The 18,895-nt window shown below is 35.4% G+C and overlaps 2 protein-coding genes across 2 annotated transcripts in view; both read right to left on the reverse strand.

The window, feature by feature from the left end:
- Positions 1-6,244: 6,244 nt before the first annotated feature.
- LOC125271369 (CD209 antigen-like protein C) overlaps positions 6,245-18,895 on the reverse strand; it is a 47,228-nt gene continuing 34,577 nt past the window's right edge. The window contains exons 4-5 of the mRNA XM_048195440.1: positions 7,757-7,860; positions 6,245-7,418 (exon numbers count right to left, since the gene is read on the reverse strand). Of these exons, the coding sequence (XP_048051397.1) occupies positions 7,307-7,418; positions 7,757-7,860 (216 nt within the window). The 3' untranslated portion in view covers positions 6,245-7,306. The remainder of the gene's footprint in view (positions 7,419-7,756; positions 7,861-18,895) is intronic.
- On the reverse strand, positions 9,777-12,428 carry LOC125271365 (CD209 antigen-like protein C). Its single transcript, XM_048195434.1, has 5 exons — positions 12,158-12,428; positions 11,394-11,867; positions 11,207-11,322; positions 11,024-11,127; positions 9,777-10,397 (listed from the first exon to the last, which is right to left on the reverse strand). Exons 1-5 carry the CDS (start codon positions 12,255-12,257, stop codon positions 10,256-10,258), a joined length of 936 nt encoding a protein of 311 aa, XP_048051391.1. The 5' UTR covers positions 12,258-12,428; the 3' UTR covers positions 9,777-10,255.

Consider the following 18,895-nt stretch of genomic DNA (forward strand, 5'->3'; position numbering starts at 1 on the left):
CACCGGTTTCTATAGAAACAGTCAGACGCGCGCCTCCGAAGAGACGCGCATTTAGGTCTGCGCATGCGCATTAGCTTGATCCAGCCTGAAAAATACAGTTTTTTTGTCATGATTCGAGTGTTTGGAAAATAAATTATATGACAGTTGTTGTCAGATTTCATTGGTGATTACAAATATGAAATTTAATCGAAAGCTTGGCAAACAGCTGTGGAGAATTTGTTAGACCTTATTAGACCTGAATCACTGAACTCATTTAGAGCCCAATCTCTGAGTTAGATTTACATTATTGATTACAGCAGCACTGTGATTCTACAGCAGAAGATCAGATCTATCAATATAATCTGAAGAATTTCATTCCATAAATTGAATAGGGAAGGCGTAGGACATACAGCTTAAGCTTTTTGAAGATTACGGAAAGCGGAAGCACTTGCAAGGCGATCATTTGTTTATTAAGCATATACAGTTGTATTTTTTTTAGAAAATGACTGATCGTTTCTCTAGATAAGACCCTTATTCCTCATCTGGTATTGTTTAAAGCCCTTTGAAGGAGAATAATCCTGTAATGTTTTCACCAAAAACCTTAATTTATTTTCAACTGAAGAATGAAAGACATGAACATCTTGGATGACATGGGGGTGAGTAAATTATCAGGAAATTTTTAATTTAAAGTGAACTAATCCTTTAAGCCAGGACTAAGTATTAGTTAAATAAGCATATTTAAACTGGATTTATAAAAATATAAAAATTTATAATACATTTTGAAATCACCATTATAGAGGTGAGTGTTTGCTTTAGTTGGGCTCTTGACCCCTGACTTTTTACTCTCTTTTTGCCTGCCTGTTGTAATTGTGCTTCTAAATCACATTTGTTACAACAAATACCTTGCAGCAGAAGAACAGATAAGATTACTTACTGATCATCTTGGTTGCTTGTTGGTGATGATTAGGGCTGGCTAATAAATATGATTGAATCGAATTGTAATAGTAATCATAACCGTAATCGAATCGAAAGCATGTGAATAGAAATAGAATCATGAAAATTGTGTCAGTACTTTGATACACTCATCACAGTGGCCTGATATAGTATTCAGATCAAGTTGCTTCATATTATTATAGCCCTATAATACTGCTGCAGATTATCCTATGCTGCTTTGATATTTTGAAAGATTTAAAGTAATTACTCAGACAGCATCATGAAGACTCACACAGACATCAAGATTCAGCATATGAACCTCAACAATGGTGACAAAATATTCAGCTCAACAGATCAGCTCAACAGATCAAAACAAGCTACTAAAGTCACAAAAAAGTTTTTTTTGATTGTCACCATTGTTGAGGTTCATACGCTGACTCTTGATGTCTGTGCGAGTCTACATGACACTTATCAAAACACTGTGTATATCTCACTGTGACTTCTTCATGATTATTGTAAAGCTTATGTATATAATGCAAATCTAACAGCTGATGCAGTCAGAGATCACATGAGATCAATGAACCAAGACATGATTGCATCAGCATCAAGTAAACAGTTTCAACTGACCAGAATCTGTTTTGTATGTGTCATTATAATAAATGTGCTTTATAAACACAGTTATTGCAACAATACTGATGTTAAACACTCAAGGGTCAGGAGCCCAGCTAAAGCAAACACTTACCTCCATAATGGTGACATCAAACTTTATTATTTTGGGTCTTAACAGGTTCTTTATACAGTAGTGGTGCTACATAGCACCTCAACCACCCCAAAGAACCACTGAATAACCATACAGGGTTTAACCCTTAAATGCATACCTCGGGTCTTTAGTGACCCGGGACGTCATTCACTACCCTCCTCCTCGTTCATTTTTTAAAGTTAGACATCAACCTTCTTGGTATTCCTAAATCAATTCATTATAAAGAATATAACAAGAAAAAAATCATAAAATTATAAAAGAATGCCTATTTTTGTATCCATTTTTTGTAAAAATTGTATAGTGTCGCAAACGACCCGAGGAGTGTATAAGTGTACATATATTTTTTCTGCACAACAATAATTGAATCTTAGATGATGGAATAAGTGCAGTTCACCTTTATTCCACAAGGTGGCAATGTCTGATACACAATGCTGAAGTGACGACTCATTCAGACAGAAAACGAAATAATAAGAGAAACATGAAATGGCTCAGCGATTTACTGCAGAGCAAGTACTGAACGCAAACAAATATGACTGTAACTGTCACTGGATGGATCTGGTAAAGCTGTTAGCGATCGAAATATTGATTCTGAAGATGTTGAAAATTAGTTCTGAGAATATGTTTGAGATCGCGAATGGACTCATATTCATGACCTCAAACATTAAACTAGCCCATTATTTGCTGAATTTACTGGGAAATGAGCTCTGACGAGGACAGCGATGATGGCATAAAACATCTGCTCAAACGAAGCCCTTTCAAGCTCCAAAAGGTAACAAAATATGATTTATTTTATTCTTCTGTAATTGTTACTCTAATATCAGAGGAGTTTTATATTATCACGACAGATAGAGATCCTTCCCTGTTAGATATAGATCTGGGTCGATAAAGACCCGAATATGTAAGAATGATTGGCGAAACAGTCATGCATTTAAGGGTTAACAGACCTGGAGAGGCCTACGACCCACTGTCTCTCGCACCCACTGTGAAATTTGGTGGAGGATTGGTGATGATCTTGTTTTTCTTCAGTAAGGCTAGAATCGGGCAGATACATCTTTGTGAAGGATGCATAACTGAAGCCATATACAAGATTATCCTGGAAGAAAAATTGCTTCCTTCTGCTCTGACAATGATTCCCAACTTGAAGGATTGTTTTTTTGTGCAGGATAATGCTCCAATCCACACAGCCAGGCCAATCAATGTGATTTTGCATTAGGACATTACAGTGGTAACAAAATATAGAAATTGTTTATGGTACAAAAAAGTGAACTAAATGTCTTTGAAATGAAACATTAATAATGAATTATGTGATAAAAAATAAGACTGATTTCATAAGATAAAGCATGAAAAACAGGATGAAACCCTAATTCTCACAAATCCATTTTTTCTTAATTGAGCATGGATCATCATTCCAGTTGCTCAGGATGCTTCTTGAAGGATTCAGTTCAATACAGTGCTCCTTTCCACCAGTTATTCGGCTCACCTTTGAACCAATACCTGAATAAAATAAGTCCGATTTTCAGTTATGAAAAGATTTTCAAAACCCCAAAAGTTTAATCATATCAACATTAATGATTTTTTTTACTTATTCAGCAACTAAACTAACTAACAAAAAAAAAAAGAAGAAGGTCACAAGCAATTCACAAATCAAGAATAGCCGCAGTACCGCAATGACAAGTGTCACGTAGTTGCTTGAGCAGAAGTGAATGTGCAGAAAAGTAAAAGAGATGAGAAGGGTTATTTTTCTGCTGAAATGAAACAAAAAATGTCTTTGGTTATGGTGCTTGAGCTGTCTTCAGCTGTATTCTGAAGTGATGCTCTCGCATTTAAAAGAGAATAAAACAAATATGCAGTGATTCTTAGCACTTACCCTCGTTTCAGGAGTGAATTATCCACCCATTTCATTCTGCCCTCGTTCTCAATGTCAGTCAAACCGATCCACACTCTCTCCTTGATGAATGAAGATATGAGTCTCTGCATGTGAATAAAAACAGGAATAAGTGTGATTCCTCTCATTCATGAACAGACTCTCACACAAACTCACCTGCTTCTCTTCAGTTTTGATAATGACCAGATCACCACCTCGATCCCTGCAGTACTTCCTGCTCTCTGACCAGCTCATCGACACACTGAATGTGGGGTAAAAAACTGGACCACAAATATTTTCATATCAACACTTCTCAAAATTGGCTTTTCTCAACAGTGAGATCATTGACTCTGGTCTCCAGCTCCAGTTTCTTCAGTGTTAGTTCAGTGTAATTGTGCTGTGATCTGTTGATGGTGTGATTGAACTCTTGGACTGTGTTCTTGTTACTCTTGAACAGAGATTCTCTCTCTGCTGTGTTGGAGATGTGCTGCAGTATGATGAAGACCAGCAGAACAACACAAATGATCCCGAGACACACTGTCATCAACACCAAACAACACCTGCTTCCTCCTGACGAACAGAGAGAAAACACACAAATATCAAATAACAACCATTCATATTATTAGATAACATTTCAAATCAACCATTAATCCAGCTTTCTCTATAGATAATTGATTGGGCTATTAGCTTGTTCATGATAACCCTCAATATGCAAACAAGAACCGTCAAAATGCAAACAAATATGTATATTTGCACACATCTCTTCAAATTAAACTTACTGTACTTTTGAGTTTTTTCTTCTTTTCCTTCATTCTGGTTGTTACTTGCTGTTCCAGATCCAGTTGTGTCCTTAATATTTGTGCTTTCAGCATTTTCATAAACTGCCTCTAATTCCATAATTCACTGTGTCTTACAGTTTGTCTTCACATAGAAGCTGTGGTCTTTAGGATGATGACTACTGCTTTAAAATAGTGCTAAAACCACACAGGAAGTGAATTCATCTGACACTGATGGCCTTTGAGAGAAATATAGACTTTTTTTTATCCTGAAACTGTAGATGACCATGTCATGTGAACTACAAAACCATGCTTGCAGCTACAAAAGACAAATGTCAACAAAATACATTAAATCTCTCAAGATATCAGCAGAGGAGGATTAAACAACTCCAAAAACAGCATTACATCTTCACTTATTATTGTCCAGCTTGGCTTTATTTCTGCCATACATCTACAGAAATTCTTAGTGAGAATTAACAGAGGTTTAGATGTTTTGTCACCATTATGGTGATCATTGTTTGCTTTAGTTGGGCTCTAGACCCTTGACTTTTGTTATTTTATTTCTGTCAGCAATTGCAGATGTTTTCAGAAAATGATACTGTGTTGATAAAGGAAGAGATTGAAGAAAAGGCAGAATAGCAGTCAAATAATACTCCAATGATTAGACCACTTTCTGATAATGTCACTTTTAATTAACAGCCAATATCATCTTATAATGTCTCAAGCATTTCTGACAAATAATACAGAAGTCAGCGAAAAACTAATAAAACTATCAAGGGTCAAGAGGCAAACTACAGGAAACACTGATCACCACAATGATGACTTCAAATGTTTGTTCCTCTTTTCTTCAGTGATTCTGTTTGTTAACTTCAGGTGTTCATCACTAATGGTCACACTGAGCGGTGTTCATTAACACAGGATATTTTGCTGTGTAACATCCAAACTTAAGACATTTTTAAGCCAGAAAGTTAGTGATCCCTAATATTTAAAGGATGTTCAAAGAATCTTGTTCAAATAAAGTTCTTTCAACATTATGAGTACATTAAATAAATAAATAACTTTTAAGCAAACAATGTATTAATGATTTGAGCTAACCTTTTGAGAACATAATTAAAAAACAGATAACATTGAACAAACACTTTATTAATGTTAATGGAAAAACGTTTTTCGTAACTTTGAGAGAACCTTCCCAGAATGATAGCCAAAGTTATGAGAACGTTCCCTGTTAGCTGGGTCATAGCCTACATAAACTCGAAATCTCTCAAGTGAACACCCTGTGTCACATGCTCATAAATGGTACATTTATTTCCTTGAAGTGAACATGTGCCCTTCGCTAATGGCCTTGAGGGAGGCACTTCGTGCTTATGAGCCTATTAAAGGCACACAAATGCCATGTGGAATTTGCCATTAGTTTGTAATAGATCGTGTAATTCTCTGAAAACAGTACAAATTATTCTTGAATAGTACAAGCAGAAGTTATTCTTTAGAAGAATGATATTATTGGAAAAGGTACTTTCTTAAAGGGTTAGTTCACCCTAAAATGAAAATTGTCATTAATCACTCACCCTCATGTCGTACTCAACCTGTAAGACTTTTGTTCATCTTCGGAACACAAACTAAGATCTTTTTGCTGAAATCTGAGAGATTTTTGGTCCTCCATTGACTGGCTTTGCAACTACCACTTTGACAAAAAGTTCATAAAGAGATCAGAAAACTAATCCATATGAATTGAGTGGTTTAGCCCAAATTTTCTGAAGAGACTTGAACACTTTTTATGATGAACAGATTTAATTTAGGCTTTTACTCACATGTAAACATTGATCAGTGAACATAAACAGAAGCTCAACTGAACATGAATGAAGAACAAACCTCTTCTGGAAGTCCAAACATGCTGCGTAACACACGAGAATGAACCTAATTTAGAATCGCTTAAATAGCCAAATTTAATGTACTTAAAAATTTATTTTATTTCATTATTTCATTATTCATTATTTTAAGTGTATGAAGTAAAAAATAAGCAAGTATTATAGAAAAAAAAAAAAAATAGCTCAACGTGTTCTGTCCTATAAATTTACCCAGCCTGTGGGCTAACTAACCTAAACTGGTCACAATAACAATGATTCAGTAAGATAATACAAGTTAAAGCATGGAAAGACTAAATCTATCTCTCATAAATCCATTTTCTTGTGTCTGAATTAGAGGATGACACGGGAGTGGATTTTCACTCCTGTCCCGTCCCACTCCCATAGAAAGAAATCTTGTCCCGTCCCACTCCCAGACCAAAGTTTAAAAAATAATCCCATCCCATCCCGCTCCTGGTAAATTGACTCCCACTCCCATCCCGCTCCTGTTTAAACTGACTCCCGCTCCTGTACCGCTCCCATATATTTTTTTCTTCAATTAGTGTTTAGTTAATACATAGAATTTGATTTAATCTGCTCTCCATCCTGTTTTAGACCAGCTGCTGAGCCCCTGTTTCTAGATTTTCTTTTAAGTTTAAGCATGTCTTACAAGCAGCGTACATCGTGCTATCACCGTCACATTCTACTCTCATAAACTTAATTAATATTTCAGACTTTACGACCAGTTCTGTGAAACTAATAGACATGTCATTACTTCTGACTTTGCGCTGTAAATCATTTTTTGCCACATCGACTTCTCCGCGGCTGTTAGCTCCCTCCATCACTGCTCTTTGAATTCCGGCGGGAAGCCGTGACAAAAAGCACTGATGGCTTCTGGGACGGCTGGGTCGTGTAGTTATTTTTTAATTGCGTTACATTGTGGGCGTATTAAAAGGAAACTACAAAATGGTGCATTTACTTTTTTCTTTTTTTGTCGTCTTTGCTATTGGTTGATTCCCGCTCCCGTCTGCTCCCGTTAACCATTTATCCTGTACCGTCCAAATCCCGTGATTAATAGCAAAGATGACTCCCATCCTGCAGGAATCCCATGGGAATCCCGTGACCCGTGGGATTCCCGAAAAAATGTCAGCCTCTAGTCTGAATATGAGAGATCATTCCAGTTGTTCAGGGTTGGTTTTTCAGGATTCAGTTCAATACAGTCCTCATCTCCAGCCAAGTTATTCGGCTCATCTTTGACCCAAAACCTGATAAAAAAAAAAAAGTCAATTATTCAGAACCCCAAATGTTTAATCAAATCAGCCACAAACTGATCACTTATTCACAAACTAACAAATGAGGAGCATCACAAGCAACTCATGAATCAACAGTATTCAAAGTACCGCAATCATATGTTTCAAGAGTGAACTAAAGTTGTACTGAAGCAGAAGTGAAAGTGCATGAAATAAAGAAAAAGAGTTTTCTTTTTAGTAGATTTTTTTTTAAGTTGATTAATTGTGGTGGCTGTTATGGTAAAATGACATACAGTAAAAAATAAATACAGTGATATCCTTGTTTTATCACTGACAAGTGCTTTATCGCTTACCCTTGTTTCAGTGGTGAATTATCCACCCATTTCATGTTGCCCTCGTTCTCAATGTCAGACAAACCAATCCACACTCTCTCCTTGATGAATGAAGATATGAGTCTCTGTGTGTGAATAAAAACAGGAATAAGTGTGATTCCTCTCATTCATGAACAGACTCTCACACAAACTCGCCTGCTTCTCTTTAGTGTCGATAATGACCAGATCACCACCTCGTTCCCTGCAGTACTGCCTGCTGTCAGACCAGCTCATCGACTCACTGGATATGAAAAAAAAACCTTGACCACACACATTTTTGCATATGAACAATTTTTAAAACTGTATAAAAACTGTGATAAAAAAAACAACTTGTAGATGTGTAAAATGCTAAGTTGCACATCATTGGTGCAGAGACTGTGCCATATGTGTTTTGTAAAATGTTTTTAACTCAGGCACCACAATCACGCACTGGTTAAGTGTGTCCAATTGAGGGTACATTTACACAACAACAATGTACTAAAAACAGGAAAGTTTTGTCAAAATTCTTTGTTAAAATGCTCCCTGTTCACACGGATCCACGAGAACAACTAAAAACACTGTATTCTGCTGCCAGGCCAGTAGTTGGAGATGTTACATAGTTAAGAAATACTACACGTCTATCGACTGATCTTCTAATATGCATGTGCATGACATCACCATTTTTCCAAACTCACATTTTTGAGTTGATAACTGTATCATTTGAATCAACTTGCACTTTGAAACCTGTTTCCAAGAGTTTGGCTCCCAAAATGCCAATGACATGTAAATAAACAGCAAAAATGCATACAAAAGTTTTAGTTGAAAACAGTGTTGTGTAAATGATCTTAAAACACTTGCTGTCTTCACGCTTGAACACTTTGGCTGAACTACACTATATTTGCAACTTTAAGAGTCACCATAAGGTATGCCCAGAGACTAAACACAGAAAAAGATCAGTGAATTAAACACAGAGGTGTAAAGTCCAGGGGTCAGAAAGTAAAAGTCCTGCCATATTTTTTATTCCACCCACTGAAGCAGTGTTAAAGTTAATGAGATAATGAAGTGATAAATTGAGTGATGATTGACCATTATTGAAGACACCTGATGATAACAAGCAGAATCACCAAAGGAGAAAATCACAATTTTTAAGTCACCATTGTGGAGATGAGTGTTTGCTTTAGTTGAGCTCTTGACCCTTGACTATATAATATTAGATTTTGTTTGGGCTGGTGTAATTTTAATTATAACAGCCAGACAAGCAAAGAGAAAAGATGATCAGGTGGTGTTGGTTATGTTTTCACATAATAATTCTTTGATCTGAATCACTGAACTCATTTAGAGACCAATCTCTGAGTTAGATTTACATTATTGATTACAGCAGCACTGTGATTCTACAGCAGAAGATCAGCTTTTTCAACATAAACCAAAGGATTTCTCAAAAGTTTTACTTTCTGACCCCTGGACTTTACACCTCAGGGTATGCCTCCAATGTTAAAAATAAGCGTAATGCAGGATGCTGTGATTTAATGAGTGAAAAGAAGGGGTTAGCATGAAGGGCATTGTCACTTCCTTTAAAGAAAAAGATTCCCGAGCACATTGAGATGAGACTCAAGCTCTGAGAGCGCTCGTCCAAGGGATGCATGGGTGACCTACAAGTGCCACAATTGTGTTGTGTCATTTTGCACCAAACACCGCTTGAAAATTGCTCTTTTATACATGAGTAAATTCACTCAGTTACTTGCCAGACAGCCACAGGGAGAGGCATCAGTTTCACCTAAGATCGCTGCTTCAGTCTGATAAACCTGCTCTCTGCTGCGCTCTGCTGGACTGGAGGAAATCTCTCCATAAACCAGGGGTGTCCAGGCTCGTTCTTGCAGAGTTTTGCTCCAACCAGATCCAAAACACCTGCCTGGAAGTTTCTAGTATGCCTTTTGAACACCCCCACCATAGTGCAATAAAGCAGATACAAAAGAATGAAGTAGAAAAAAGTGCCAAATTTACTAGATAATGAAGGTATTGACCATTTATTCAATGAGAAGGCAAAAATCAATACAAAAGCAGTTTGACAGAAACTTAATATCAGAATAATAGGGTGAATCAGTTCAATTTGGGACATTTTAGACTTCTGTAGTTTACTGTGATTTTCACCTCAACACTTCAAACCAACAAATGAGATGCATGATAAGAGCTAGAATAAGATCATAATGACACAGAGCTGCTTGAGATGGTGCATCAACACATTAGAGATTTGGTGTCCCAGATCACCCTGATTCACACTGTGAGTTTATTACAGCAGTAAGAAAATAATGGCAATTATCATCTTGCAATTTTGTAATTTACAGAAAAGTTTGAAATAAAATTGATATCATGAAAGCCGTTTATATAAAATGAATGTAGCAGACTGTTTTAAAGGCAGGCACCTCTATCAGAAATTCAGCATTCACAAGAAGAAATGCTTCCACAAAATAAAAGAAGTAAAACCACAACAAGACGGGATGAACCCTATTTCTCACAAATGCCTTTTCTCTTCTCAGAGCATGAGAGATCATTCCAGTTGTTCAGGTTAAAAGATGTACAAGAAGACATAATTTCAGCACAGTCCTCGTTTCCATAAGCATCATTCGGCTCACCTTCGCTCCAAAACCTAAATACATATTCAATTTTCAATCATTCAAAATCCCAAATTTTCTCTGTTACGAATACAAAATAAGCAGATTCTTTTGAATTTATTTATATGAAGTATCTCTCATTGTTGTCATGTTCACTGTAAAAAAAAAAAAAAAGAAAAAATCTAAAAATCCATTCACTCTACTTAACTTTTCGAGTTATCTTTTTGCTCTGACTCAGTTAAATTGTCTTTACGTAGAATATTAAGTATGTTCAACTTGCCAAAATTTCCAAAATATAAGTTTGAACTTATAAAGTTTAGTTGGATTAACTTTATGAAAGTAAGGTGAACTTACTTTTTTAACTTTTCAGTATAAATGTTCCCTGTAAAATGTTTTTTGTTCACTCAACTTAACTTTTTGAGGTACTAATTTCCACTGATTTATTTAAGTTTTAATTACTTAGAATTTTAAGCAAAAAGATAACTCAAAAATTTAAGTTGACTGAATGGATTTTTAGATTTTTTTTTTTTTTTTTGTAGAAAATATGTTTTCAGCAGTTTTCGTAATGTTGCAATGGTTCAATTTTGATAAGGAGTGTACAAAAGAGCAACCAACAAAACACACAGTGATTTTCTCTTAGTGTAAGTGTTTTAGCACTTACCCTTGATTCAGTGGTGAATTATCCACCCATGTTAAATTGCCCTCGTGCTCAATGTCAGACAAACCAATCCACACATTGTCCTTGACAAATGAAGTTATGCACCTCTGTGTGTGAATAAAAACAATACAAAATAGGAATAAGTGTGATTTCTCTCATTCATAAAAAGACACCACAGAAACTCACCTGCTTCACTTCAGTGTCGATAATGATCAGATCAGCTCCTCGATCCCTGCAGTACTGCCTGGTCTTAGACCAGCTCATCTTCTCATCAGATATCAACAAGTCATCTAAACTGCATTCTAATAGAAATACACACATTTTTAAAACCATGTACATGTAAAGATAAAGAAGGGGGGAAATGGATACTAACCTTTATTAAAAGCTTTTAACCTCAGTTCAACACTCAAAGACGTGACTTTGCTTTCTAATTCCAGTCTCTTCTGTCTCAAAGAATCAATGTTTCTCTGAAACTGGCTTTTCTCAGCTGTAAGATCATTGACTCTGGTCTCCATCTCCAGTTTCTTCTGACTCAAAGAATCAATGTTTCTCTGAAACTGGCTTTTCTCAGCTGTAAGATCATTGACTCTGGTCTCCAGCTCCAGTTTCTTCTGACTCAGAGAGCTGAAGTTGTTCTTCAGTTGGTCTTTTTCAGTCATTAGTTCAGTGTAATTGTCCTGTAAGCTGTTGATGGTGTGATTGAACTCTTGGACTGTGTTCTTGTTACTCTTGAACAGAGATTCTCTCTCTGCTGTGTTGGAGATGTGCTGCGCTATGATGAAGACCAGCAGAACAACACAAATGATCCCGAGACACACTGTCATCAACACCAAACACCTACTTCCTCCTGACAAACAGAGAAATCACACAAATATCAGTGAATACCCTTCATATTATTAGAAATTAAGTTTCATATCAACCGTTTTAGGTAATCTCTCTATGTCTATAGATGATAGAGATGCCTTTTTAAATAGCATGTTCTTTTATAAGACAAACATTTGAAGAAAAAAAAAAACAGCAGAAACATTGACACATTGATCATGTAACACACTTCTTAATATTGTACAGAACATTTCTAATATCCTCAAACACTATTAACTAAAAATCCTCTTGGCTATAAACTAAATTTCTGCTTACCGTGATTTTGAGCTTTCCCTTTATCCTTGTTTTTACTCCATTTTTGAGGTCCAGTAGTGTCAGTATCTTCATCACTCTCATAAATGGCCTCTAATTCCATGATTTGCTCTTGTGTCTTACAGTACGTCTTAACAGATGAGGTGTGTTCATCAGAATCATGAGTCGTGTTTTTAAATGATTGCTAAACCCTCATGGGAAGTGATTTCACTTGGCACTGCATTTAATAAAAAAAATAGACTTCCAGTTGGAAACTCTCCTCAGACCCAAACTATGACTCTATCTTCTACATTTAACCCTCTACCGCACGCATTATGATAGACCTATAGAAACAAATATTTGACTTTTTTTCTTTTCTTAGAATATCTTAACTTGAAGTGCTGTAAAAAAATTGGGGAAAAAAATGTTATTTTAAGGTACTTTATGATAATGTTGCCATACGGCAACAACATACAATAGTAGAACAAAACTTAGAATAAGTGTAAGTGTATATAGTTAATATTTTTCCTCAGAGATGTTGTTTGTATTGAATCAATTGGTGCTATTATAAGCTTTAACAGTAATTATAAACAACACCTTATACATATTTTCCAACATCTTGTGCTTTTATTTATTCCATTCTCTTTTGCTGGATAATGCTTTAGATCCTTTCATCACATTTTTCATGAATATTTAAATTGTACATTTATACCGTTAAAAACAAATATAATACTGTTCATCATGTATCATAAAACATTGACATAAAACCAAAAACATTGCAGTTCATGAAAATTCAACATTACGCAATCTTATGAGAGGAAGGTTATGAACATGAACCCCCATAATCCTTGAAACTTCACCTTTTTTCTGTACGAAATTTCACAAAGCAGTTTTTTTCAGAGGTGAGGCACAGGTACACATCACATTTGGTGCACTTCACCCTAACAATACACTTACATCCACTTGCACCTGCCTTTTCGAGACACCATGGTAGGCCAGTGGATGGTCTGGTCCAGTATATGGCTGTGGTGGCAGTGGGCAGGCAGGTCTCCAGTGTTGATTTAATCCATAATACAAATGCCATGGCAGTCCATAACATATAACTAATCAACATTATATCTCTAGCATTAATGTTGTTATTGTTACAGCTTAACAGACTGCAGCTGACCTTTGATAGATAGCTAACCTATTATAATAACGTCATTCCATTATTGCACAGTGTTGCCGCTTGGCAACACAGACATTTTATCGATTTACCAAAAACTAATTTCATAAAAAACTTTTTTGAGTGGTGAATACGTCATCATAACTTACCTGAGATGATGTTACCAATTTTTTTTGTGAAAGTGACATGGGCGGGTCTTTGTTTGTTACTGACGTTTTAGTTTGCTTTCAGCTTTGTCTTTATATATAACTGGGCTTTTAGAGAGTGTGTTCTGTTAAAATGGTGAACTGGAATTATTAAAATATGCAGAAAAAGTAAGTAGAAAAAAATTCCATGAAATACACTTCATATAAAAGCAGAAACATTCACATAGTGTTCATAGAAAACCATGACTGAAATTGTATGTTCAGTTCCTCTATACTTTCCTCTATACAGTTCCTCTATACTGAATTGTATGTTTCAGTTCTTCTAGACTTTCTGCTTACTTTGCTTTTGAGTTTGTCCTGTATCTGTGACTCTTTGAGGTCCACGTGTCACGTCTTTGTGTTTAACATATTGATGAATGCTATCTAACTCCATTATGATTACTTCACAGAAGAACAGGTGTTGTTTAGAAATATGAGCAGTGTTTTTAAAACAGTACTAAACCTACACAGGAAGTGATTTTCTCTGCATGACGAATGGGTTACAGAATCATATGATGAAGAAGTGGTAACAGATGATGTAATCACTACAGATTTCTTTCTTCTTTGAAGCATAAGGATTAGCATGCTTCATTCAAACGTATACCTCTGAACAAATGAAAACCATGACAGTAAAATTTTAACAAACATTTGTCCGATTGCAGATCTAAGTAAAGAGCATCAAACTCTTTAACAGGTCTCTTTCTCTCTCTCTGCTGTGATGGTGATGCTTTCTGGGCCTGTCCAAATACCAACTCTTGTGGTCTTGGCTACTTGAAAGCATGTGTATGTCACAGGAAGCATCACTGTTAGAAATGTTACATTTCCAGAACATTCTCAGAGCATCCCCACTGGTGTTAAGGACGTATTCCCAGACTGTTCCGAAATGCACACGATGTGGAGTTCTTTTAAGGGTCGGGGGACGTTATTTGGCGGATCTTCGCAGAACATTCAGGACGTTCTCTGAACATTTAGGGAACCATATTTTATTTGGAAATTTGATGTTCCTAGAATGTTCTCAAAATGTCCTTGATTTGAAAATTAGATCTGTTCAAATAAAAACTATAAAATTAAGGTAAAATATCCTAATCTATTTTCTAATTTTTCTTAAATGTCTTACAAACTTCAGACAACAGCCTAATTCCACTCTTTCAAGCACCACAACACAACCATAAAATACTCTTTCCATACATAAATTCTCCTAAAAGAAAGCTCTTCTTGTGTAAAGTGTAAAGTGTAAAGTGCTACACTTTCACTTCTGCTTTAGCTTCTGCATTTTGTTTAACTTGAAGCAAGTTAAGGAGGCAATGTTTCCTCAAAAAATTGGATGAGAAAATAATCCGCAGTATAAAAATAAAATAATCTCGCTTCTTGTTTTCATACACTCTTAAAACAGATGTGTTAAAAACAACACAACCTGTTATATCTTAACACATCCGTGTGTCTAGTTAAGGACAACACGTTATGTTACTTTTTTTTTAACTCAACCAGTGTGTTATTCTTCTTAACAAAGGCAGTGTTAAAATATTTAACACACTAATGTGTCATAAATCACAGAATTTGTGTCATAGATGTGCTATTTTTGACCAGTTAAAATGAATGCAATACACACTCTTAGAAAGGATGTGTTAAAACTGACTCAAACTGTGTTAAATTCTTACACATCAGTGTGTGAGTTTAGGGACAACACTTGTGTTAATTCTGACACATTCACTGAGTCAATGATTTTAACACAGTAAATGTGTCAGGAAGGTGATCTGCTGTTAACAAGCAGAATCAAAGGAGAAAATCACAATTTTTAAGCCACCATCATGGAAATGAGTGTTTGCTTTAGTTGGGCTCTTGAACCTTGACTAAATAATATTAGATTTTGTTTGGGCTGCTGTAACAGCTAGTCAAGCAAAGAGAAAAGATGATCAGGTGTTGTTGGTTATGTTTTCACATAATCATTATTTGACCTGAATCACTGAACTCATTTAGAGCCCAATCTCTGAGTTAGATTTACATTATTGATTACAGCAGCACTGTGATTCTACAGCACAAGATCAGTTTTGTCAATATAATCTGAATGATTTCTCAAAAGGTGTTCTGATTTAAAAAAAAAAAATAATAATCTTTCATCTCTTTCATTTAGAGACACAGACATCAAGAATCAGCCTGTGAATCTCAACAGTGGTGAGAATAATAAAGCATGTTGCAGTGCATTCTGGGAGCCACCAATCAAAATTCATCCATGGCTCCCATCATGCATTGCTGCATGAATAAATTATGAGCGGAATTGTCTTAGTAATTTCTTTTATTCTCATATTTTATTTTGTTCTGTTTATGTGACGTTTTAGTAGCTTGTTTTTAATGTTCAGAGTTGATCTGTTTATCAGAATATGTTGCTTGTCACTGTTGAGATTCACAGGCTGATTCTTGATGTCTGTGTGCCTAAAACAAAGATTTTTTTTTTTTTTTTTTGATCAGAACAACTTTTAAAGAAATACCATTGAATTATATAGAAAAAGCAGATCTTCTGCTGTAGAATCACAGTGCTGCTGTAATCAATAATATAAATCTAACTCAGAGATTGGGCTCTAAATGAGTTCACGTCAAATAATGATTATGTGAAAACATAACCAACACCACCTGATCATCTTTGCTTGTATGGCTGTTTCAACTCAGATATAGCAGCCCAAACAAAATCTAATATCAAAAGTCAAGAGTCAAGAGCACAACTAAAGTAAACACTGATCTCCATGATGGTAACTTAAAATTGTGATTTTCTCCTTTGATTCTGCTTGTTAACAGCAGACACATTTACTTAGTGATGTTACGGTCTGTGCTGAGGCTTCGGAGCGTGTGTCGAAAAATCCCGAAAGCTTTCAGTGAAGCGCGTATCGAGGCTTGTATCGCTTTAGACCAATGACGTCATTGATGACGTTCGAAGCCTCGCTTCTGCCTGACTGGTTCGAATGGTTCGACTGGATGCGGTTCAAATCTTGGTGCGACATTTTGACAGACATATAAACCATGGGATCCCCTCAGAAAAATTGCAAAATAAAGTGTATCACAGATCACATCAGGTCATCTGTAATGAATCTGCTTGTTTTACACTCTTTGACCACCAGGTGGTATTGTGAGCAAATGAAGCCTCGAGAAATGAACTCTTTTGTGAACCACTTGGCTGAAAAGCTTCAATGCTTAATGAGGCTTCATCTCGCCATCACTACATTTACTGTGTCAAAATGAACACAAGTCATCCACCAATGAAGAAAGAGGCACAAACTTGCTTAACGACTTGCAGAGTGACGCAGCAGCAATGTCTCTCTCTCTCTCTCTCTCTCTCTCTACACATGATCAACTTAAATTGACACAAAAATGTGTTAAAATAGCCATAACACAAAAAATTTGTTAATTAACACATCCTTTTTGAGAGTGTATACATTCTGTATCTGCAAATCAGTCTGCAAAACTGATTAAAAAGTAACTAAACACCTCACCCACTTAGATATCAAGGCTTTGTGTCACATCACATTCAAACTTGAAATGACTTAAAAACACAACCTGTAAGGGTTTTTAATGAGCAACCAGCTTAGTGAAAAGCCTATTTTAGGCGTCACTGTTAAACCTTGCTGTAAAAAAACAAATCAAACAAAACAAACAAACAAACAAAAAAAAACAGCCAAATTCTGACACTGTAAAAATTGCTGTTAAAAACAGTCAAATTTCGACAATAACATACTGTTTTCCATTAAAACAGTAATATACTGTAGAAAACAATGCATTCTGGGTAACATTTGACGTGTTTGAGAAAGTAACCTACAGCAATATACCACGAAGTCGACACTCTGAGGCTGTGTTCCAAATCACACCCTATACCCTCATTCACTATTCCCTACATTAGTTCACTAATATAGTCCACTTGAGAGAGTAAATGAAAACACATGTGTGAATTCAGACACTGATGAACACCTGCTGTTAACAAGCAGAATCAATGAAGGAAAAAGAAACAGCAAGAACAGAAAAAAGATTAAATCAACTGAAGATGAAAGAAGACAAGAAAACAACTCCACAAACAGCATTACCAGCTTCACTTATTACTAACCAGACTGACTTTATTTCTGTCACACGTCTACAGAAGCTCTTACTGAGAATTAACAGAGGTTTAGATGTTGTTTGGTTTTGTTTGATGTTACCACGATGGAGGTCAGCATTTGCTTTAGTTTTTTATGTAGCTCATGGCATTTTTTGTAACAATAAAGGATGTTCATGACAAATCATGATAAAACAGGTGTAGCGTTTAATCCATTAAAAAATAAGAATGCCTATTATCGAATCAAAATCCACTTTAGATCACAATCTGTTATTACAAGCATTCGATGATGGTTTCAAATGGGTTTTATGCAAAGACAATAATCACACAATGCTTGATGCTTGATGCTTTTATTTATCTTAATTTAATGCTGTATATTATGTAGTGGACAATGTTAAAGCCACATATGAGATACATACATGAGGAAAAAAGCATTTTTCAAGTAAAGTGTTACAGTTGTTATAAAAAAAAAAAAAAAAAAAAAAAAAAAAAATATATATATATATATATATATATATATATATATATATATATATATATATATATATATATATATGTATATATATTAGGGCTGTCAATCGATTAAAAATTTTAATCTAATTAATTACATGATTAATTAATCTAAATTAATCGCATACATAATTTTTGCTGTGAAAGTATTAAATATTTCAATTCAAATAAATCAATGCAGGGTTTTTCCTGGGTCAAAAATGGTCTTCGTGGTGACAGACATGGTCATCCACACAAACGGTAAAAAGTGCCCTATTTTATAGCTTTGTAAGAGAAGATGTTTTTTACTAAACCTGAAAAGTTTTAAAAAGTAGCATTTAGAAGTTATATTAACTAATAATATAATTTTCCATATACATATACAATTGAATGCACCTAGCTAACAACAACTTGCTTTGTTCTGGTTTCACCTCACTCCAGTCTAAAGTAACTGATTTTATAGGTAGGCCTAATTTACTACACATTGTCATTTAAATAACCTGAAAATATTGTAGATTATTAAGACTAATTTTACTAACCTTACTCTTACTAAATGGGGTAAGCACACTTATGTTCTCATTTCAGAGTTGTTCAAGTAAAGGATTCATTATAGACTGTGTGGAAGAATCAGTTGTTGTCATGATTCATTAAAATTAATCTGTTCAAATGAGTCATTAGGTCGCGAATTGGACATTAGCGGACGTTGACGCGTTGCGTGCGAATCGCGACTGTTATTAGGATATTGCAAAAGATTTGTCAACACAGAAAACACTTCACCACTGGATAGGATTTTCTTTTTGTTTACTTAAAGTGTGGTTTATGTGACAGCTGCATGTGCAGGGTGCCTG

The sequence above is a fragment of the Megalobrama amblycephala genome, linkage group LG7 (genome assembly GCF_018812025.1).
Source record: "Megalobrama amblycephala isolate DHTTF-2021 linkage group LG7, ASM1881202v1, whole genome shotgun sequence".
Taxonomy (NCBI): Eukaryota; Metazoa; Chordata; class Actinopteri; order Cypriniformes; family Xenocyprididae; genus Megalobrama; species Megalobrama amblycephala.

Excerpts from the sequence above, each read along its gene's own strand:
- LOC125271365 (XM_048195434.1), bottom strand. The coding sequence starts at position 12,257 with ATGGAATTAGAGGCCATTTATGAGAGTGATGAAGATACTGACACTACT. Across the intron at positions 11,323-11,393 it reads GTTAAAAGCTTTTAATAAAG|AATGCAGTTTAGATGACTTG; the intron begins GTTAGTATCCAT and ends TATTTCTATTAG. Across the intron at positions 10,398-11,023 it reads AATTCACCACTGAATCAAGG|GTTTTGGAGCGAAGGTGAGC; the intron begins GTAAGTGCTAAA and ends ATATGTATTTAG.